Source organism: Prenolepis imparis, unplaced genomic scaffold, assembly GCF_030444845.1.
Source record: "Prenolepis imparis isolate NDT839.2.m4 unplaced genomic scaffold, iyPreImpa1.0 SCAF_15, whole genome shotgun sequence".
Lineage (NCBI taxonomy): Eukaryota > Metazoa > Arthropoda > Insecta > Hymenoptera > Formicidae > Prenolepis > Prenolepis imparis.
This window is the reverse complement of record NW_028141173.1, coordinates 1,351,670-1,376,573: the sequence shown is the minus strand read 5'-3', so window position 1 is coordinate 1,376,573 and position 24,904 is coordinate 1,351,670. Positions and strand designations below refer to the sequence as shown.

At 33.5% G+C, this 24,904-nt stretch overlaps 2 protein-coding genes and 1 long non-coding RNA gene across 9 annotated transcripts in view; 1 reads left to right on the top strand and 2 right to left on the bottom strand.

Annotated features, from left to right (window-relative positions):
- Window positions 1–302: 302 nt before the first annotated feature.
- On the bottom strand, window positions 303–3,844 carry LOC145946204 (uncharacterized; the record flags this gene model as incomplete). Its single annotated transcript, XM_083055729.1, has 1 exon — window positions 303–3,844. A coding segment is annotated over one exon (873 nt), but the record flags the coding sequence as incomplete, so codon positions are not given.
- Window positions 3,842–24,904, bottom strand: part of Stacl (SH3 and cysteine-rich domain-containing protein) — a 52,921-nt gene continuing 31,858 nt past the window's right edge. For 5 of the 7 annotated variants that reach the window (XM_083055946.1, XM_083055947.1, XM_083055948.1 and 2 more), the window contains 8 exons: window positions 22,556–22,710; window positions 21,530–21,583; window positions 20,554–20,825; window positions 19,267–19,425; window positions 12,553–12,732; window positions 11,341–11,593; window positions 4,716–4,899; window positions 3,842–3,991 (listed from right to left, as the gene is read on the bottom strand). In XM_083055946.1, the coding sequence (XP_082912072.1) occupies window positions 3,845–3,991; window positions 4,716–4,899; window positions 11,341–11,593; window positions 12,553–12,732; window positions 19,267–19,425; window positions 20,554–20,825; window positions 21,530–21,583; window positions 22,556–22,710 (1,404 nt within the window). In that variant the 3' untranslated portion in view covers window positions 3,842–3,844. The remainder of the gene's footprint in view (window positions 3,992–4,715; window positions 4,900–11,340; window positions 11,594–12,552; window positions 12,733–19,266; window positions 19,426–20,553; window positions 20,826–21,529; window positions 21,584–22,555; window positions 22,711–24,904) is intronic. The other 2 variants (XM_083055952.1, XM_083055951.1) reach the window with 2 other exon arrangements.
- LOC145946369 (uncharacterized) overlaps window positions 8,739–24,904 on the top strand; it is a 114,871-nt gene continuing 98,705 nt past the window's right edge. Inside the window, exon 1 of the long non-coding RNA XR_014427049.1 lies at window positions 8,739–9,493. This is a non-coding gene — a long non-coding RNA (uncharacterized LOC145946369). The remainder of the gene's footprint in view (window positions 9,494–24,904) is intronic.

Here is a 24,904-nt window from a genome sequence, read left to right as displayed (position 1 = left end):
AGATAAGCACGTACTTTCGAAATATAAAGTAACCACATAAGTAAAACTTCAATTTACATAGTTATCATTTGTGAAGAGCTCTTATTTGTAAAGAGTTGCGTTATTTATAGAATTAAATAAAAATTTTCTCATATTATTCTCTAATTTTGAAAAGAAGATTTTACAAAACGAATCTTATCGATTTATATTAATTATTTTACGAGTTAAAAAAATTCATATAGAGATATATTATTCGGAAAAGAAAAAAATAAAAAAAAAAAGAGGAAAACCACATGTATCAAGGTATTCATACACACGATACATATATGTATATAGATAATATATTTTCGTGCAGTCTATTTTTCCGGCCAAACGATACATTTGCACAAGGTGTATAGCAAAGGTTCTTTTGTAAATGGACTAGACTCGTTAACATATCCAACACATTGAGGATTACATCACACCGGATACAATTAATAATTCGCAGCCACATTCTCACACCGATCGCGAATCAAACTTTTTCTCTCATTGGCGAAGTCAAAATGAAAAAAAGATACTCATACACAGTGTGTGATTCATTAACGTGATAAATTAACATTCTTTGTCACATCTTGTTCGATACCATCAATCTCATCTTGTGCTACTAAATCGATCTGCTTAAATCTGCTCACAATAGATGATACTCTTATAAAATACTGGGAGTGGTATAGCTGAAACAGCTTTACGCCTCTATGCTAGAGTTAATAATCTGATGGAGATACATTAACGAAAGAAGGACACTCGTGAGAGTACACAAGAGTACAATATAACATACATAATAAAATCAATATATTTCCCTCTCCGTCTAGTCCCGTTTGTATTAATCTAGATCTACGATTATCTTGATTCGCAAGTCCACGCGTGCTAAGATCGACAAAGTCCACCCAAACTCGTACGCGATCAACCGGTAGAAAAATAGTGCGTTGTTTTGCAAATTTATAATAGAATAGATTCGATCAAAATTAGCAACACACCGTACTCGTTTTTATTAATCGTACAATTTTAACGCGCGATGAACTCGTACAAATCGATCTCTTCTTCTTTCCCGTATGACGTACACATTCGCGGATAGAGGATCGCATTATATATTTATATGCAAGTGGGTTTATCTACGATATGCGACGAGAGGGAGAAGTGAGTCTCGAATCATAAAATTATGTCGAATCACGCATCTCTTCGCTCGTCGTATATTTAATACTGGAACGTTCATTCAAATGCTTAGGTTTTGTTATAGGCATTAATTAATCGGCTATCGCGACGCTATATATATATATATATATATATATATGGCACTTGGATTACGTGTGTACATCCGTTGTAGGTAGATACTCGCTGCTCTTCTCTGGATAACTGCTGTTAAAGAGACAACTCGAAGAGCTAAGCGAACGAAGGAGATATATTACATTGTCACAAAATTCCCTACTAATTCTAATTAAACATAAAGTGTCACATCTGCTTCAGTACATACTATCGTATACGCTATCAATTTAATAATACCATATTAGCTAAAGTTAGTTCACAAATGGATGATCCGTGCGTTATTGGATTACAGGGATGTAATAATTGATTAAACTAACGATGAACTAACTAATGAACTTTAAATAAACGATAAGTTGGCGAAAGAAATTTTTAGATAACTTTTCGAAAATAAATTATAAGAGATATATTCTATATTTGAAATTTTATTTTCTTCAAACTATCGCTTCGGATATCACAAATGTGATATACATCCTTCATCCATCTGTCCCTCCGATCGCGAACGGACGATTCGCAAAAGCCGTTGTGAATAATTTTCACGCCCGACGAAGAGTAATGTAAGAAGAGTGTGTATGTGTATGTGTGTCGTTTTAGTTTCTCGATATAAAAAATAATTCGGAGAAAGGTGCAAAACTTGGAAGGAGCTCGCGATTTAGCATCCGCGATGATCCCAGGCAGTTTAGTGGAATGAAAAAATTGGCTCTTTATACTTTCTCCTTTCTCTAACATAGTATATATATTTTGGTTCACTTTTTGCGCAGATTCGAATGATTAATTTGCTCCGCGCGAATATATAGTATTTTTTGCATAAAGTGCATTCGACTTAAACGAAACCACGATGCGGTACTCTTCACACCGAAATGCAACACGGTAATATAATAAACAACAGTCATTAAACATCGCTAAAATCTTTTTCTTTTTTTTTTTTAATGGATCGTTACATCGACCACTTCGTTCTATAAAAGTAAAAACGTCGGATCAAAGCAATAAGGGGGGAATATTGCGTTTCGAAAGATCGAAATAGCAGATCGGATACGCAACTAGGAGATGATCCCTATCTAAATCGAGAGGAAGGCTGGGAAGGACGAAATGAAAACGGTCTCTGTTTCTAAAAAGTGCTCTGCGCGTTATCGAGGTCGACAGTTATCGAAATTCGTGAAATCATTCGCAATAATTATGATTTTCTCGTTATTAATACTCATTCATAAAGATAATGAGATTCATTAAAAAATATATATACTCGTATATAATTATAAAAATGAAGAGTTCGATAAATCCCTAAGCCCTTTATACACAATTCTCAATAAAAATTAAAAGATAATTATCACATAAATGCTATTATAAAAATAATTTACTGCGTACAAATTTAAATAATTTGAATATAGAAAAAAGGCATTTTTAAAAAATAATTTTCATATAAAAATAAAAGATTGAAAATGCACGAAGAATGTTTTCTGCCACACTACCTCGCTTTTTTCATATTCTGTAAAATAAAATTTAAATAAATGATAGATTATAAAACTTACCAAAAAATTATTATCGAATAGCAGAAGTAATACAAGTAGACTCGAAGCCTCGATTTTCGCGGAAAGCGGGGTTCCAGATACGAGCGTATCAGAGTCCTACGGTGTTTCCTAAGAAGTCGGTTACACACTTTTTCTTCTGCTTCTTTTTTTTCTTCATTTTACTCTAATCTCTACATGACGGAACATCGTTTGACGTTGTACCTATTATCTTGGTCCACATTGTTGATGCTGAGTACCTTGAGGAGCCTTTCGGTGTCTTTGAAGCTGTGTCTGCCGTGTTGCTGCTGTTGCTTCATCAGCATCATCGTCGCCGTCGCCGTCGTCGCCTTTTTCTTTTTCTTCTTCTTCTTTTTCCGTTTGGTTTGCGGCAACGTTAACTCCAACATCTGCTCGAGTCGCAAGCGAATAGGCCAACCGGCGCTTCCATCCTCGACATTTCCGCCCCGATGATAAGCGTAGCTCGTCGACGCGTTAGGCTCCTGACGATCATGACGCTCCTGCCACCACCAGGGGTTCTTGCACGATCTCGTTTGCTGGTCCCGCTGCGAATCCTGATAAGGATCTTCCTCGGCCATCGGCCGTCTGGGTTGCACAAAAGAATCATGAACGCGAACTGGTCGCGCCAACGACGACCTCTTCTTCACCGGCGTTAGATGAGCGGATTGATGCCTCGTCAGGGACTTGGCCAGGTTATCTCTGGTGCCTCGAATCTTCCTCATGTCATCGGGCGGAGATGTCAGTACGTCGGGATACAACGCCAGATTCGAGACGGGCAGACGATGATTGCTGCGAATCCGGGCGACAGCGCCGTTGTCATTATTGTTATTGTAGGTGTTGTTGCCGCCGTTGTTGGAAGGATTGTTGTTGTCGATCGCGTGTCGACACTGCTCCGCACATTGCAGACAATCGTAATACTTCTCGGCGACGTGACGGCGAGATGCTGAGAAACGATCTCGCAGATCAGCGCATCGACGACGCTCGCTGCTCGTCGCGATCGCGCTACCACCATTACGCACGCCCTGATGAAGATGGTAAGGCTGCTGTCACACCTCTTGTAAGTACTTGAGGGGACAGAGGATATCCTTGTAAAGCACGTCGCCTTCTTTGCCCGTATGATCGGCGGAACGCACGTCCGCTGCGCATCTCACCATCGCCATCCCGTCCATCTCCTCGCCCACTTGGATCACAATCTATGTGATAAAACAAAAAAATTTCAATTTTTCATGGTTTATATTAGAGATTTACAAATAAAATAAACTTGAATCACGATCTCTTCCATGTAATAAAAAAACAGAAAAAATTTCAAATTTTCATAAATTATATTAAAGATTTATAGAAATAAAAAGAAACAGAGAGATGAGAATATACATATAAATATGTTGTAATAAAAGTTAGAAGAATGTAAAAGAAAAATTTCAAATAATTTTAGTAAAAATTAAATGTTAGATTAATTGTAAAAAAATATTTGCATCAAAAATTCATTAAATAAATTAAAGAAATATTAAATAGGAAAATATATAACTGATAAATATATAATTAAAAAGGAACTGACTAATAAATTCGTGCATTAAAATTTATTTTTAATTATATGTGTAATTATAAGGTTTCTTTTCTGATATCAAAAATATTCAATAAACTTTAATAAAATCAGTATTATATTTTCTTCGACTAGCGACTAAAAGTATTTTAATTATTATATTTAATAAAATCTTTAATTTTTTAATAGTTTTTTAGAACTTGTATTAATATTATATTGATGCAAATAAAAGCAAAAGAGAAAGAGAAAAAGAGACAATCGAGTAAAAAGTGATGTCGGTATACTAATAATTTTAATCGCACATATATAAATAAAAATAAATTTATTTAGTGCACGCGGAATTTAGTTGAAGTTTTTTAAAGATTATAAATATATACCTGATCTCGCAGCAGAGTTGTTTGATCAGCCAGCTGCAAATTGCGTGTAACTTGAAGAGTCCTTTGACCGGATTCGACTCTCAGAACATACGCGCTTGGAAAATAACCAACACGTCCACCGAGACATTTACCCTTCCACCAGTCTTTTTCTGATTTATCAATCACGGTAACTTTGTAACCGGCCCTATAAATTCAATAATATCCTCTTAAATCAATTTATATATATTTATACACACTACACACTACGCAAATATCGAGTATATATTAATGCCCAGTCTACAATGAGACGTTAGTCTCATAAATCTTAAGTAAATTGACCAATCACAATTGATTATTTTTGAAATACTCGACTGTGATTGGTCAATTGACTTACGCCTAACGACTAACGACTCATTCTATAAACTGCAATAGCCTTAATAGACGTTCCCGAAATTATCGCCCGTCACTTAATTGGACACTCTCAACACTCATTCGCATGCAAAATATTGTTTTCTACAAATAAACGAAACGAGAATATTGAAACAACCGCAATTCACATCTGAATAAGACACAAAGTACGCACCGAAACTGTCGAATGTCCTCCCCCACTTTCGTGGCGTTCTCTCGCCCTCGTTCGAGCCCAAGTTTTTTCCAGAAAAACGATAAGAATATACGTATATTCTACGTAATATACGCATGTCGTCATAACACAACGATGATTCTATCGACATTTCGTTAATATTGCAAAGATTTTCCAAGAAAACTATGTAAAAATCACGAGCGATATCCGACCGCGACGCACTGCCGGCACTGCACAACGAACTGCTTGAAACTCGTCACTCGTCACTCAACGCTCGACACGCTATCCTTCCCCTACCCCCCCCCCCTACTCACTCGTCGAGGCCTGTATTCGTTCGTGTCCGAGCGTTCCTGGAAAAAAACTTTCTCCGTGGCTCGACACATACAGGAACACACACACGGCAATTTGAGATGGAATATTTTTATCGCGAAAATTTCAGAGCATTTTGTACGATAGAATTACACAAGGAGAAAATTTGAAGTACTGCAATAATATATGTATATTGTAGTAATGATACGCGACAAACTTCAAAGTGCCGCTGCTTTCGGCGAGGCGCGATATTTTAATTTGAATAGAATGTTTAGTGTGTGAAAAATAAAATAAGAAATCATAATACACATACATAAAATCAAATATCATAGTATCGAGATGAAATAGAATTAAACGTACAATATTTTTAAATAAGTTATTATCTATAATTATGTATCAAAAATTAAGAAATGCAGAAATTTTTGTATAAAGCGCAAATTTAAAAATGTATATGTATTTAATATATTAAATAATTGTTTTATTTAATGTATTAAATAATTTATATGTATTATTTTATTTAATGTATTTAATAATTTATATATGTATTTATTTATAAAAGAGAACGACGAACCATATCGCTTAGATTGTTAAATTAATTTATTTTACTTGATAACTTAAAACTTAAAAAAAGGAAATAATGTAATTAACAAGATTAATTCTTGCTCACAGAGATCGTCTTTTTATTATAAAAAATATTACTTTTTTATATTTCATCTTTATCTTTCTCTAATTTATTAATACACATATACACATTGTATATATATATGCCATTAAATAATAACTTACTCTTTAAAAAATGTAATGACTTGCGATAATTGTAATAATTTATTGCTTAATACTTCTTTATGCTGCCGTTTCTTTCAGTTTTTAAAGAGTTTTAATAATTAGCGGTGATAATTAATTTTTTCATTAGACATAACTTTATGTTGTTCACATGTTTTTCAATATTTTTTATTATATATATATAAATTACGTAAGTTTCTCAAACTGTCAGTTTATTTTGCTCAAGACATTTATTGATGTGTTTCTCTTTTAATCAACATTATGTTAAAAACATTGAAGGTTTTATTTATTTTCATTGAACTTATACAAATAAATATATTTTCGCACAGAAAAACATTAATAAATTTAAAAAATAAATACATATTTTAATACTTCTTTGTGCTGTCGTTATGATATTGATATCTTTATATTACTATCTTTTATGTTATATGTGTCTTTCTAATCTAATTAAAATATCCCGCCACTGTGACGTTTGTGACGAAAGCAATGGCACTTTGGCCGTGTTCCAAAATTGACTTCCAGTACTGAAAATCTATACTGGCAGTAAATTTTGGAACACGCCTTTTGAAGTTGGTTGAGTGTACGTACATACTATATTGCATATTACTAAATTGCATTCCGTTACGTTCCGAACAATTTTACTCTGTTATTTCATCAAGAATATTCAAAAATCTTCGCGATAAAACCATTTGAAAAGTGAAAGTAATCGAGTCGCCGTATTTACGGAGAAATATTCTCTTATCGCTTTCCTGGAAAAAAAACTCGGGCTCGAGTGCAGGTGCTCGGGCGAGGAGTGGGGAGAGGACATTCGATACTTCGTCCTACGTCGCGTCCTCGGATGTGTCTCGCGTCGTTTATTCCGTAAATAATATTTCGCGAAAAATATTATCTCGTGCGTATACAAGTATCGGGAGTGTTGAATTAAGCGACGGGCGATCATCTCGGGATATTAATTAGTCCGTAAACGCGCATATCATCTCGCACATCGAGGCTTCGTTCGTTCGTTAATTCACGAATTTCGTACGCGACGAAGATAGCGATATTCGCAAGTTGATCGCGCATCGAACATTTTTACTTCGTCACATCGTTAAGAATATTCAGAAATCTCCGCGATAAAATTATTTGAAAACTCTAAATAATATCGTATCGCCGTATTTATCGAGAATATTCTCTTATCGCTTTTCCTGGAAAAAAACTCGGGCTCGAGCGGAGATGCTCCTCTAAAAAGAGAGGACATTCGCCGGACAGTTTCGTGTAAGTATATATACCTATATATATATATATACTTGTCTATTCGTATGTCGATCGCGATTTTCGCGTCGTTTATTCGCGAAAAAAATATTTCACCCATTAAGTATCGAATGAAGTGACGGGCGATCATCTAGGGATATTAATTAATCTATGAATTTGCAATCGAGTTCTCTCGATTTAAAAATCGATACATATCATCTCGCATCGATATATATCATCGAGATTCGAGTCCGTTCGTCAATTTCGTGCGCGATAAAAATATTTTAAAGTTGGCAGCACACGTCGCTATTAAAATTATAACGTTATTATTTCAAACGTTCTTACTTCGTCAAGAACACTCGGAAGTTTTCGCGATAATAATCTCAAAACAATCGCCGTTGTGTTACTGTAACGCTCGTATTACGGAGAATATTTTTATTACTTTCCGAAAAACCGTGAGCAAGAGCGAGCGAGAACGCTATCGCGCTGAGGTGAAGGGAGAAGGGGGAAGACATTCGGCAGTTTCGTCTCGTCCTCGTATCTATTCGCATGTCGATCGCGATCGTCTCGCGATTCCCGCGTCGTTTATTCGCGAGAAAGAATATTTCGCGTGCATACGAGTATCGGGAGTGTCGAATTAAGTGACGGGCGATCGTCTCGGGATGTTAATTAGTCTGTAAACGCGCGTATCATCTCGCATCGAGTCTTCGTTCGGTCGTCAATCCGTGAATTTCGTGCGCGACGAAGATGGCGATCTTTTGAAGTTGGTCGCGCGTCGCTATTTTAACGCTATATAATTACTCCGATATATCTCAAACATTCTTACTCCGTCAAGAATATTCGGACAATTATTCGAACGATAATTAATCTCGAAATAATCGCCGCTGCGTTACGGCGATGCGCGTATTACACGAGAAATATTATTTTTATCGCATTTCAGGAAAAGATAGGGCTCGAGCGAGGACTCGAAGACGCCACCACGCGGTGAAGCGGGGAGGGAGGTGGGGGGAGGGAGGTGGGGAGGGGGGAGGAGGGGGAGGAGGGGGGAGAGGACATTCGCCGGACAGTTTGGCTGCGTACTTGTGACTATTCGGATGTGGATCGCGATCGTTAAGCGATTCTCGCGTCGTTTATTCCCGGAAATGAATATTTCGCGTGCGTACAAGTGTCGGGAGTGTTGAATTACGTGACGGGCGATCGTCTCGGAATAGTAATTCATCCGTATAAAAGTATAAATGCGCGTGATCGAGCGCGCGATTTTGCGATCGATGCGTCGATGAGATTTCAATCTAATTTTCTTTTCTAATCATTAATTTGCATATTTCGCGATGTTTGCTCGTTCGGCGAGCTTCGATCAGACATGAAAGGATATCATGATATAAATCGATCGGGAGATGATTATTCGAATACAATGTATGGACAACGGTCGACGACCGCCATTTTGTTATCCGGCGTTACTTTTTTGAATAGTTTATCGCGTCTGAAATATAGGGGGCCAGAAACAAATGTAAACCGCGCAAGTGTCGCGTAAATCGAGTTATCACAGTATTTCGCGTTATATATACTTTGAACTGTACAGTTTTCGGGAGTGTCGATGATTTAAACGTCGTGTATTTTATAATATTTAGCGATCTGGTAAAAATGCGTCGAATAAAAAAAGGTGCGCGAGTGTATCGGGATCGCGAATGCCGCATGAAAAACGATATAACAGGCGAACGTTAAAAATAATAAGTAGTATGTGGTGCGGTTATTCATTTGTATGAACACTTGAAGCAAAAAAGAAGCAAGAAGAAGCAAAGAAGCGGAAAGGAGCAAAGGAGTGGAAGAAGAAAGGAGCGGAAAATAACAACATAACAGTGGCGTATCGCATTGCGGAGCAACATTAGCTGATATATATGTAAGTCCATTTATTCACGATATTGGTTGTCTTAGCATTAACATAATTGTGTCCTGTTAGGAATAAATTATGAACACTTTTTAAAAATAATATTTTATCGCTTAAATTAAAATATTATTTCTTCATGTTTTTTTTTTTACCAAAAGAATAACTTACAAAATTTTACGGGCAATAAAAATTACAATTATTATTAAATTAAAATACAATTAAAATAGAATTATTATTAAAATTATGTACCTACTTATTTAATATCTTTGAAATTTTTTGATTATTTAAAATAAAGTATTATTTCTATCATTTCTTTTCAAATTCATTAAAATTTATTTAAATAAAGTTGCAATAAATAAAGTAAAGAACTTGTTAAAAAATGAAGATATTATTTAGAGCCTTGAATGATTTTTAGTCTTATCTAAAACTAAAAATCATTCAAGGTACTCTCTAAATAATATCTTCATTTTTTCTTAAAATTCTTTACTTTATTGCAACTTTATTTAAATGAATTTTCATGAATTTGAAAAGAAATGATAGAAATAACACTTTATGTTAAATAATTTAAGAAATTTCAAAGATATTAAATAAGTACATAATTTTAATAATTCTATTTTAATTGTATTTTAATCTAATAATAATAATTGTTAAATTAAAATACAATTAAAATAGAATTATTATTAAAATTATATATGTACTTATTTAATATCTTTGAAATTTTTTGTTTTTATTTACAATAAATTGTTATTTCTATCATTTCTTTTCATTTCATTAAAATTCATTTAAATAAAGTTGCAATAAATAAAGTAAAGAATTAAAAAAAAATAAAGATATTATTTAGAGTGCCTTGAATGATTTTTAGTTTTAGATAAGACTAAAAATCATTCAAGGCACTCTAAATCACGTCTTCATTTTTTCTTAAAATTCTTTACTTTATTGCAACTTTATTTAAATGAATTTTCATGAATTTGAAAAGAAATGATAGAAATAACACTTTATGTTAAATAATTTAAAAAATTTCAAAGATATTAAATGAGTACATAATTTTAATAATTCTATTTTAATTGTATTTTAATCTAATAATAATAATAATTGTTAAATTAAAATACAATTAAAATAGAATTATTATTAAAATTATGTACTTATTTAATATATTCGAAATTTTTTGATTATTTAAAAAATAATGTATTATTTCTATCATTTTTTTTCAAATTTATGAAAATTTATTTAAATAAAGTTGCAATAAATAAAGTAAAGAATTTTAAGAAAAAATGAAGAGATTATTTAGAGCCTTGAATGATTTTTAGTCTTATCTAAAACTAAAAATCATTCAAGGTACTCTCTAAATAATATCTTCATTTTTTCTTAAAATTCTTTACTTTATTGCAACTTTATTTAAATGAATTTTCATGAATTTGAAAAGAAATGATAGAAATAACACTTTATGTTAAATAATTTAAAAAATTTCAAAGATATTAAATAAGTACATAATTTTAATAATTCTATTTTAATTGTATTTTAATCTAATAATAATAATTGTTAAATTAAAATACAATTAAAATAGAATTATTATTAAAATTATGTACTTATTTAATATCTTCGAAATTTTTTGATTATTTAAAAAATAATGTATTATTTCTATCATTTTTTTCAAATTTATGAAAATTTATTTAAATAAAGTTGCAATAAATAAAGTAAAAAATTTTAAGAAAGAATGAAGAGATTATTTAGAGTGCGTTGAATGATTTTTAGTTTTAGATAAGAGTGTTCATAATTTATTATTATAAAGAAGATTGATTTATGCGCAAGGAAAAAAGAGAACCTTCGTTTTTGCGCTTGACACAAAGTAATTTACTCACTTGAGATCCAGCTCATCCGGATGTCGGGCTTCGAAGTTATATAGCACGACGTAGAGATTGTTCGGTAATGCACGTTTGCCACCGGGTGGATTGAGGTGGTTTTGATTGTTGGTGTGCGGCGACGGGCACGGTGACGTACTCGCCGACGAGTACGACTTTTCGTTCTCGTCCGGCAGCTCCATGCTCGACATCCGGATGGCGCTTCTCGCCACGTGTTTGTGCACGCCGTGCGTTTGACCCGGGCTGCAGGGCGCTGTAAAAGACATATTTATGCGAAATTCCCGCGGCCCCAATATTATTCATTCATAGCTCGCTACACGTGAAATAGTCATCTTCGCAAAGTTTTCTATATACATTTAATTAATATCGATTTAATACTACGTACGCTAAATTCTTTTCGGGATTCTTAAAGAGGAAAAGAAAGTTGCGTGTCAAATACTCGTTCCTTTATATCTACACAGAGAGAATTTTCTCTTAGAATTTATCCTGAAAATCATGGTACGGAAAGAGTTTTATGAGAATTTCTCTCATTAATATTTATCACAATAAAATAAAATATAAAATGTGTTTGATTAATTTTACTATGCAGCTTAGTAAAATTAATCAAACATATTTTACATTTTATTCTGATAGATATTATTATTTCTATTGTGATAAATATTAATCAGAGAAATTCTCATATAAAATTCTTTCCATATCATTGTCCCACGATTGCCATGATTTTCAGAATAAATTCTAAGAGAAAATTCTCTCAGTATAGAATGTTTAATTTTACATATTGAAATTTATTATTTTGATATTAAAACATGACTGTTTTTTTTTGCCACATTTATATCACGTTAATTACGCCCCTGCTTATTAATTTATAAATTATAAAACAAGATCGTGTTAATTTTATAACAATCTTGAATTTTAAGAATTCCGTCGTGCGTGTAACTTGAAAATTCAATTTCGAAAATATAAAACATTATATTTTGCAAAGAAATTGATATCTCAGAATAATCGAGTATCAAATCACACTTATTTATTATTTTACAATGGAGCTTTGAAAGCTCAGAAACTTTAAACTAAAGGACAGTGAAATGTATATGCTAAATGCTCTTTTAAATGCAGTCTTGCAATTAGAGAGCTTTGCTAATTGACCATTTTACATGCATCTATATATACTTGGCTTTATATTTATCGCGCGTGCGAAATCTGCGGTTTACTCACATAGCCTGTTGATGCTGCCACTGTCAGAATGTCGGGGTGGTGTGGTTTCTTTCGCACCAGTAGTAGAGTAGTAATCTCGTGGGCGATGCCGGACGTGCGCAGTCCCTTCCGGTGAGTCCAAACTGAGACTCTTCATCCTCAGGTTTAGCCTCTCGCGTCTACGTTGCGGACTATGCGGTGCTTTTTCGTATAATAATCGGTTAGACATTTTTTAGCCACGAGAGATAGAAGAGTCGACTTGGACGCTGACATCGAATAATTACGAAATTTAATTATAACACATGATAAATACGATGAGGTAAAAAAATATGTGCAAATATAAAATATTTAGGCATGCTTTTTACGATAATTGAAAAATTTACAATCGTAGTTTTTTTTTACAAAGTATGAAATTAGATGAGAGCTTTCTTTAACGAAATATCAAGATGTCAGTCATATACAATCGCGTTTTAAATTAGAGCAAATAAAAATTAATGAATCTCGTAAATTAATAATGTAAATCTTTATTTAATTTTGATCTCTTTTCTTTGTGAAAAGAAAAAAAATCGATATCCCGGAAACTAAAACAGGTAGAGCTATGCAGTTTTCACTTTTTTTTCTTGTTTTATCGTATACAATTCAAACCTCTAGCATTTTCGACAAGATCTCGTGATTTTTTAAATGTTTTGTAAAAGTGGATTAATTTTAAAAAATCGATATCTCGGAAACTATAATAGATAGAGCCATTTGGTTTTCACGTTTTTTCTATCAATAACTATTAAAATTTTTATTCATCGGAACATAGAAATTTTTCGACTTGACATACGTTGAAAAATTTCTACGTTCCGATGAATAAAAATTTCTTAAAAGTTGTGATAATCAGGCTTCGAGCATTAATAGTTATTGATAGAAGTAGAAAAAATGTGGAAATCGTATGGCTCTATCTATTACAGTTTCCGAGATATCGATTTTTTCACTTTTTTCCACTTTTACGTCGGGACATTTTTTCGTATGTCCAGTCCAAGTCCCAATCATTGAATAGAAGAGCCTTTAAATTCTTAGTGTATAATTTTTAGTTACTTAATTTTTATTGTAATTAGTGATGTAAATCTTCATTTAATTTTCATCTTTTTTCTTTGTACAGAATTTTTTTTAAATATAATTTCTAGTTATTTAATTTTTATTGAGAGTTGTGTGTGAAAGAAAACAAAACTAAAGCAATAATGGAGGTTAATTAAGCTTATACAATTAGTTGAGCGATTGGTGATTTACTAAAAAAATTAACCAAAATAAAATTCTATTCGCTAAAATAAAAATAAAATTCCACAAATTGTGATACATTTATCTGTAAAATGGGATATGTGAAATCGATGTCAGCGTCGAGTATATTGAAGTCGGCTACACCAATAAGCGGAACAATCTATTATTTACACATACATGAATTATTCAATGTAATTCATATACACTGAGATAAAAAAGCGCACAAACAGTGTAATTACAACGGGACACGACTCGCGTAAAAAATATGAAAAGTTTCGTAATTATATTGCAGAAAAAAATACATTTATTTACAATATTTACATATTTTCGTCGGAAAAAGTTTATTAGATATATTTTCAATGTGTGTGCGTGTGAAGGAAAACAATAGCTGGATAATAAGCCACTTGATTCGCATTATTTTAAATTTTAAATCGTATATCAGATATTTTTATAATCTTCTTCTTCTAATCGGGTGTTTGACAGTACAAGTTTTGTATTGTACGATAACAAACTATAATAAATAAAACTTTGATACGGGGGTGGGAAGAAAAATTCAATTGACGTGCTCTCTGTAACGATAAAAACATTTTTCACAACAAGTTTAGGCTACCGTCGATACAAAGGCGTTTCTCCAAGTTTATTGTTAAATAGAAATGGTTATCTTCAATCGCTCTCTATTGCCCATAAAAATGTGTCGCTCGGATTTTATGGCACGTTTTATTTTACTGTAAGGAACTGTGTATATGTTCGTTCTAAGATTATTTTCGAATTTCACTGCACGCTTCACAAAAAGAAATAAACGAAAGGAAAAACACGGCGAACGACTCAGCAGTCGCGCGTTGAAAACTGAAATGAATGAAACAAATCCTGTTCGCGTTGCGACAATAAAGATACAAACCGATAAAATAGCCTCGTTCTCTATCACAAAAAGGCGTAAAATCGATATTGGTCGTGTTATATTGATTTAAATCAATGACAAAGCGTAAATTGTGTTTCGCTGCTTGTATTTACATATTACGTGCAACGAACCACAAAGTGCGATCGTTTTTCCGCTCGCTTGAGCAGTAAAATTGCTTCCACGATTTGATACTTATTAAAGTCATACTAATTTGGAAGCCATCTCTGAAAAATATTTAATGAAAAATAAAATTCTATTTTTTTTTAAATTTATTTTTCAAGCTATACATAACATACATTTAGAATTCATAAATTATTCAAAGAAAAAAGGAAAATAAAATTTCTCAATTATATATCTGTGTGTTTTTCTAAATAATAATTAATAAAATAATAAATGATAAAATGATAATATTTGAAACAAATAAAAATTCAATAAATATTCCAAATTTTGATACTCCTTCGGATAAGTAGATTGTTTTTATCTTCTGTGTAAAATTTATATATTTTGTGCATTTTCGAATTTTCGATAGACTCAATACGTGGCAAACTAAAATTTTTATTCGAGTTATATTTTACGGTATCGTATATCGAAATATCGGAAATGAGACCTTCTTGAAATGGTGTTAGTTGTTCGATGAATAAACAATCCTAATCGCGATGGATCGTTGCAAACGTCTGCAACGTCGAAAACGCGAAGGATAATGATAAGTAGATAGAGGAACACATTAAATTCCGTGACTTTACAGGCGAATTTCGATTCTCGAATCGAAAGCGTATACTTGCGTCTTTGTCCTCTCTTCTATTAGCGATCCTGCGTGATCCTATACACAATTTCGTGCACTCGTGTAATCCAGTAGGTACATTTCCACCGTGTACTTCTTCTCCTCCTCTTCCTCTTCATGCAGTTAGCTAACTACCTCCGGGGAAAATAAATTTTTAATGATCGTGGTGCGGCCCGTGTTCGATCGATTCACGTGGGAAGCGGTTTTTTTTTCTCTCGTCGTTCATATAAAATACAGTCGACCTATATATATGTTCAGTTCGGATCGATATATATTCGACGAAGAATCGATGCTCAATTTACTCGTTTGTGCATCTGTCTAATATTCGTTGTTTTCGTAGCCGTCCATTAGTGTCCATTAATCAGCGAGCGCGAAATAGATCTTTTCTCGAGCGTATCGCGAAACAAGTAATAGTCAAATTGTAATAGAAAGGAAGATATTATATGTATAGTACGTATATTTAATAAATATTCTTAGATGCTCCTCGAATATCTCTAAATATTTGTAGCATCCAAATATTTTCATTAATATTGTCATTATTTTTTAGTATATAGGTATACATATGCCAGCCGTTTCATATGAAAATATAATTATCACGGATGTAAATGAGAATATATTTGAGAGAGAAATATAATGTAAAATAAATAAATATTATTAATATAAAATAAATATATTTTTACTCTGTAAATTTTAATATTCATTTTCTCGTAAAATAATAAATAACGGCAGTTAAAACGAACGTTGAAAAATTCGAGCATTGTCAGAGTACTATTCAAATCATGTTCAATAGATGTCCAAGAATATCTATCGAATAAATATATTTGTATCGTATAGAAAACGTGTATAGAGATCGGAAAATGGAGAACAGGTCGCGCAAACAAATATAAATAAAAATTGCGAATATTCGGGCGGAAAAGGAAATGAGGAAATAAGCGACGTCGCGCCTCTGTTCCTCGAGGTCGTATCGCGCTCGAGAAAAGATCCGTCGCGGTATATTTGTCGATGTACTTGATGCATTTGCTGCATTTGCGCGATGCGCATCATTCGTACGTCGCGACGCGACTCGACTCGACGCATCGTCATCGTTTTTTATTGGCGCCGCGTTGAGCTTGCACGTTCATCTCGGGTGTCTTTAGCGAGGTCGACGTCGAGGGTGGCGACGACGACGATTCCTGCGACATCAGTACCAGGGGCTGTCCGAAGGGTCGTGTGCCGGAAGTGGATCCGCCGCTGCCACGTCCTGACCAATCAGATTTCACAACGATAACGCGATCATATCGACATAACAATGCTCTTCCGGTAGGATCAGGTCTGTGCTTTTCATTCTTCATTCGATTTCGCGGTTGGTCGCGAGATGTTTGTTTAGAAGGAGAAAGCTCGCACAAATTCTCATTAATTGTTCTTATTAGGATAGCACAAAATCCTGATGTTATCGTTCTTGAGGTTAGTCGGCGATATTTTTTTTTTTTTTCGTTATTCGTTCCTTTTGTTGTCCTCTTATAATGTGCATTTACGTAGAATATTATTCTTGTATCACGATACCGTAACTTCGCTTTGCGAGATATAACATCAAATATACAAAAATATCCATCGTTATTATATAAAAAATATAATTACAAACGAAAAGAAGGAGACAGAACTGCTAATTATAATAAATGATCAAATAACGAAAAAAAGAGTCTTAAAAATAATCAAAAGTAATAATTGTTATTTTATTAACCTGTTCTTATTATAACGATTACTGATGATATCGTTATTATAATAATGTTGGCTTATTATTATTACAGTTGATATTTCTTAATTATTATAATTATGATTTCTAATATCAACACCATCTTCAATATCAACGTGATGATGATAATTATTATGATTATTATTATTATGATACTTATATAATCGAACATATGAGAGAAAGCTAATAGGAGATTTTGGGTGGGAATCTTGATAAGCGCGAGATAAAAGTCAAGAGGGAGTTCTCACTCAGCGATAAAGTGTTTCTCTCGTCGTCGAGGAAAGACATCCGCGACGACAGCAAATGTCAGCCTAAAAAGATCGATTTGTTCGACTTGTCAACGTGATTCTCGGTCGAGAGAAGGGCTTGCAACAAGAGCTTCTTCAGAAAATCTAGTACACTCGTAACGAAGATAGTAAAGTGCATAGTTTATATTGTCGCTTAACAAAGTGAAACTTAAGTAAGAAAGTAAACTAGACAAGCTGTTTTCATCCGTTCGATAAACTTTTGTATTTACAGTGTAATTTTATATATGCAATGACATTAACGATGCATCTTATATTTTAAAGATTTAATTTAAAACTATATACATAAATACACAAATTGTTGTTACGTGTAATTTGTAATTTTGTAAAAGTCGTTGTGTAAAAAAATAAAATAGATAAAAATATAAAGTCGAATACACACGATTAAATAGGTGGCATTTATCGTCGCGGGTGCGCAATCATGACAAACATTATAACGCTGTAGATAATCTTAACGATATAACGCGTAGTATGTATAACAGAATGCTGAATAATACCAATAATAATAATGTCAGCAACTTACCTCTCTAAAATCGGTCGAATTAATCGTAATAACAAGCAGAATATTCGATAGAATAAAGATATATATATATACACATATATAATATGTAGAAGAAAAAAACAGCAGACAAAAAGAAAAGACACAGACGTGATAGAAGGAGAAGAAGAAGAAGAAGAAAAGAATACACATTAAAGAATCGAGAGATAAATTACGAATTTACGAGTCATGTCCCTGAAGAAGACGAGCGATTTTATACAAACACATAGTGATCTCGGACCTTGGAACTGACAGTACTGGAGCACGAGCGACATAACAATCACGCACAATATATACGTGCTTAAAAAAAATAACACATAAGTACAATTACATAGCAACATCTTGACTAATCGAGAAGATAGAAATATAAAGTAGAATTATAATAAAGATAGGAAATTTTGGAGACATCGAAAAAGATATAATTCTTTAAATATAAAAATTTTGAATGTATATATTTGATGATTTATACAATTTCTCATTTCCATTACTAAGTAAGAGTTAATTTAAAAGTCCAAAAAATATTCGTAAATTTAATTAATATTCCTATCTTCTTTTCTCTCTCAAATATACAGTAATATATATAATAGTAATTACATTAATTAAAATAAAAGCGAAAAAGGAAAGAATTATTTGTTTTCTTTACGCTTCGATAACAGAAACAGAATTTATAGAATTACAGAACAGTAAAAAATAAATATGAAAATATTTGATTAAATATTGGTACAACAAACTTAAACTGAAAAAGGTAAGGTACACATTCAGAAACATGTTCACTCCAGTACTATGTCGGTATGCTCCAATAATTTCGACATACATATTTCGTTTTACGACAGTGTCCATTGTTAAAAAATCGAATCGAATTTTATGAATGTTTTCTCAATAGCGGATTAAATTATCTAAAGCGCAAGAGACACTGTATCCAGGAATCTTCTTATCACTACATCAAATTTATTCTTATTAAAAATTCTCAGATTAAAAACTTCTTATTAATATAATAATAATAATAGTAAATGGGAAACTGTGTGTTTTTAATAAATTAATATAAATTAATATTATTAGACGAATGTGATAAAGTCTAAAGAAACAAAATTTGATTTCGATGTTCCACGAATGAGAGCGTCTTATGCACACATAATCCGCCACTGTGTGTGGTGAAATTTCGGGGAAAATTCCGACGTACGTTCCAAGGTCTGTGGGAATTGTTTGGTGGTGCGCCCTTACCAGAGGTGGACGAGGAACAGGGATGGGAGGAAGCCCTCGCTGACGAAGGTGCTGCACCGGAGGAGGGATGTTCTGCTGTAGGAGGCGTAGGTGGTGAGTTTGTCGAATTTCCACGGATCTCGCCTGCCTGCTTCAGCACCTGGTATATGGCGTCCACGTCTGCCCACACGGGATAAAGAGACACAGCAATGCAAAAAAAGCGCATCGACAGGACTGTTTGTGGTTGTGGTTTATGATTCGCGCGCTCAATCAGTGCTCTCAATTTCCTCACATTGATCTGTCTTCTTCTTCCCTTTTTTTTTCGTTTTGCGTTTGATATAAATGATAAGAAGTGGCGCACGAGAAAAACGATATATAGCGGCAATGATATCGAACGAGTAATTCTCACAGATTAAATCGTATTGTGGAGAGAGATGCTTTGCGAGAGATATAATGAATCTTATCTTTCGAAATAATATTCAAATAATTTTAATGAAATCGAAATTTTAATTACCATGAAATTTAATTTAATCTACTTAAATTTCTAAAGGAGAAAAGAAAAATATTTCTGTTTATGATAAAAAATATATAATGTTAGGTATATATGTGTGTGTATCAAATTCACCTATATACGCAATGAATGAGCTTTTATTCTCTCGTTACTTTTTCGTGACAGTTACATAATATCGGCAAATGAATGGAATTGTAGAATAATTCGAAAGAATTGACTTTCTTTTTTTAATTAAACAAATTTAAAAAATTAACTCATGTACATAACATACTCTCTTTCTCATTTTAAATTATTCAATGAATAATTGAATAAGTGAATTATTCAATGAATAATTCTCCCACAGATATAAAGAAGCAATTCATTAATAATTTTTGTATTTAAAAAATTTCTATCCTTTTTACTTTTCTGAATTTTTTCACACTCGCCATCGTTGCATATACGTTGAAACACGACAAAGAGAAACCGCGAAAAAAGTCCTGCCGCGTTTTGTGGCATGTACTTTTTAACGAATTTCCAACAATTTTTAACAACGCATCACGCATGAAAGGAAGCCCGTTTTTCCATGGAACAGAAAAAAAAAGAAAAAATTCCCAATCAACGAGAGATAATAAAATTATCGGGAGATTTGCCGATTCCTTTCGTTTAAAATATTCGATGAAACGTCCTCGACAATGAGAGAGCTGTCGCGTTGTCGGAGGACGAAGGGAGGAAAAAGTAGGATAAAAACACGCCGGATTCCTCTCTCTCTCTCTCTCTCTTCTCTTTCTCTCTCTGAAGTATTTAAAATTTGTACTCACTGTGCTCGGACGATGCCGGTGTCTCGTCAGCTACCTGCGTCTTTTGCCGACGCAGTAGAGGTATCCCGCCGCCCTTCTTGGGTGCCAGACTCGGGCACAAGGCCGGTTGCACCTTGTTGATGCAGTCCGTGTGCGCGTTCGCCTTGCAGCCGCGACAGCGAACGCCCTGACGGCTGTGACCGCGCAGCACCTGTCCGCACGCGTCGCACGGCGTGATTTTGCGGTACGTGTTCTCGCGCCACATGTGTCCACCCTCGGACTCGAGGCTCTTCCTGCGAAACCACAATTTCTCATGTTCACTTTGGTCTCGCGAAACTCGACGTGTGTGTGCGCGCGTGCGCGATTGCTGTTATTATTTATTGTGTTATCATTAATTATGTGCTTTTAGAATACATAATAATATGGAAATAGCGCAAATTAAACGTGTATGCATACATTTATCCAAGAATTAGAGAATCGTTCGAAAGTGACGGTAAAATAATATTAATCAAAGATTAAAATTATGGTGCATTTTTAAAAATTAAAACTAAATTAAAACAGCGGCCTAATAATCGTAATACAAATGGGCATTTTTTTAATTATTATTATTACAAGAACTAAAAGGGGTGAATATAAATTTTTTTTATACAGAACTTCATATTCGAGAAAAGTGATTTTGAAAATTACAAAATTAATAAACGTATAATTTTTCAAAGTCAATTTTAATATGAAAAAATTGTATTGTACATTTTCCAGTGTTTCTTTCATAAGAAATTTCACACTCTATCAACATGCGATAATTTCAATAAGAAATGTTAATGAATAAGTCATTTGAATTATTAAGTGATTAAAAAATTGACGTAAACGCGAAAATATTTTATATAATATTTATCTATTTTTCGCGCGAAAAAAAAAAAACGCGATTAGGGGCGCGTTAAGAAGTAAGAAACGCAAGTATCAATTAATTAACGTTCATACGACAATCTGGAAAACTTACCTGGACATGGCGACGACGGTAGAAACTGCGTGGTACATGGTCGCCTGCTTTCCTCTTTATTAGTCGAGCATTCGCAAAACAGTATCTACGGTTATTCAAAATCCCTTTTGTCTAACGCCTATGGTTCCCCTAATTGGGAAACTTACAAAGCACACGGAAATAAGAGCATATATTTAACTCGAGCGTCTCTCTCGTCTCGAGGGAATTGACTTTGACAACATCGTTCTATAGGTACGCGAAGATGCAGCGAGAAAAACTTTGTTTGCTCTATGCCTGTTTGTTTCCCGAGATCTCACAATGACAATGAATTTCCTTCGTATAAATTGTTTGCAAGATACAAACACGAGTTTTCCTTGCAGAACTTCGCATAAAATTTATAATTAATACATCGACATTGAATAAAATTACTACGATGACTACACACACTTCTATTTTAATATTCTAAAACTTTGCGAGATATCTTAATTCTATATTAAAATAATGAGAGAGAGAAAATATAACGTCAAAGATAAATAGATTAAATTCATATTCTATCTACGTTGTGTGTTGTGATAAAGCAATGTCTAATTTTCATTCGTTATTTTCTTACTTATTCATGCACACGTCACGTAGGATTCGCAAGATAATTCTTTTTTTTTTTGTTATACTATACACTGTACAAATTATACAACATCATCTTAATTTCATTCCGATGTTATCTCACGAATTTCAATTTGCGCATCCCACGAATATACTCTATTTTCTACTGAATAACACGAAACAAAATTTAGCGAGAGAATAAAACACGAGGAGAGGACAATCAACGTCGGATTACTCGAAAAGCAAAGTCGTTTCTCTTTCCGGAAGTAGTACTGAGAAAATATACGAGAGAGTAGAGATAGCAAACATGTGTACGTGTTGTAGTTCCCGGGTTTGTCGTTCGAAAAACCATCTTCTACGCGTCGGAAACTTTGTCGACACCTTTTCGCGGCATGCACGTGGTCGAAATTGATTGTGCTATAGTGGAAAGAAAATTAAGTTGCTCACTTGTCTGACAGAGGCGGCGTCGTAGGCGTGCTAGTTTTCAGGCTTTTGAACGCCTTCAGCCATTTGAGCTTGGGGCTTCCGGTCGAGCCGTTCGACATTTTCCGACTGGCCAGCCCATCCGGTTGACCAGCCTCTCCACCTCCGAAAAGTTCCTTCTGTAATTTATAGGAAATTTATATATAAAACTTTTTATATAAGATTTAATTAAAAAAAATTATATAATATATTATAACAATATCATATATAACACAAGTAATATGAAAAATGAACTTTATTTGGTTGTTTTCGTGAAATGTATAGAATATTTCCAAATTCTAGTATCGAGAGATTTTGTTTCTCAAACACATAACCGTATAAAATCGATGGCGCGAATAATTAAAATTTCTCGAAAAAGATTCATAATTATAAGGGGCTTAGAAGTTGAAGCATTAATATAAAGATCTCTTAATTTTTATTTATAATTTAGTTTAATTAAACTTTGCTTTAACAAGGTTTCACTTTGAGACTTCATTATCAAAGTAATTAATGTTTGAACGTTAAAGGATTATTATATATGAATAAGACGTCATTGCATTCGCGCGCGCACGAAATTTTTTAGTGAAGGGTAGCCTCTCGATATTGATCAACGAATGCGTATAATAATAAAAATGATTTTGAGATCTTATATAAGTTTATACTCCCCTGAACGAAAGAAAAGTCTATTGTGTTGTATTAAAATCGAAACGATAACTATGATAATATATACTTCTTCGCGTATCAATTTGTATACATATATGTTTACATGTCGCTATAAATGACTAAGGAACGAATCCTGCAGACACGTCACTCACAATGAGTTGAATATCCACGTGATTACCTATTAGCGACGCTCCTTATCATGTCGCGGATGTCATTTTACGGATAATAACCGTCGCGGATAATAATTTGGCGAGATCACGTTAATTTGATAAATATGTAGTTCAATTCAAAATCCTAATATTTTCGAGGATGAATCTAGGATGAATGAAAATAATTGTTTATAATTGTGAAAATATAAATCTTAACAATAAGAACAATAGTTCTTATCGGACGTGCGAAAAAAATATATCTATAAATCGCGAAAATGACTTTTCACAAGCTCCAGAACTTTTAAACTGCAATAACACATTAAGCTGCATTATTAAACTTTCGCATAACGCGTATCTCATTCTGCGATTAAGAGTCGACCGTGAAAGTTTTATTTTCTCTCACAGTTATGCGCTTAGCAACGCATATCCTGAAAGACAGCACGGATTCGTTAATACATACATCACCCTGATTGAAAATGTTTCCACTGGATAATGTAACTACGGTTGTTCCATTTTCAAACAAATATATTTATTGACACTGCGTACATGTCAATTTTCATTGATCCCTATGGTCATTCAGAATGTACTCGGCCATTGTTCGCGGTCGCAACATTACTCCCTTTGTGCTCGACTTCACAATAATGAATAACTTCTTATCCGTGTTTCATATAACTTTCACGTTCAAATTTATTTTTCTTTGTTATATAAGTTAAATATTAAATATTTTATATAAACATGTTACAATAAATTTTTAAAACATATATTAAAAATATTGCAACATAATATAAAATATTTTTAATACGTTAAATATTAAATATGCATATATATTTTAATATCTTCTCTATTTTTTATATATATATATATATATATATATATATATATCATAATTGATATGATATGAAAACAATAAAGGTGTGCACATACTTATCCACTTTGGAACGTCGTAAGAATAATTAATCATGGTATTATTTATCCAAAACAATAAAAAATGATCGATCGATCATCATAGAACATATTCTTAATAACCATAGGTATCACAGAATATCACTGAATAAGCACTTTTCAAACAGGGTGATCTTGCTGGTCGAGCGAGTCCACTGGATCATGCGGCACCCTCGCTTTCGCGATCCAACACGCGCGCGAAAAATACGACGATTGATCGGAAAGGGAAAGAAAAAAAATACTAACGACTCGCGTACGCAACGTGGTCCAACCCATCGTTCAGGTTGGACGCGACGATTCGGCAAAATAGACAAAGAGCCAGTGAACGACGGCGCGCGGTCAGACGACGATCCTGCTCGCCTGACCTGGATAGACGGACTCTCTCTCTCGGCGAGGCCAGAAATGGATTTTCAGACGTGTGCTCTCGCCGATGACCCAGTTGCGAGGGCGCATGTCGCGCGATTGCGCGCCACCAGTATTTATCCGGCGTTTAGGCTATAGCGCATCAGTGAATGACCAATTGCCAGTGAATGATCATATTACTAGCCTTCATTGACAAGTTTTTTTTTTCGGGAAATAG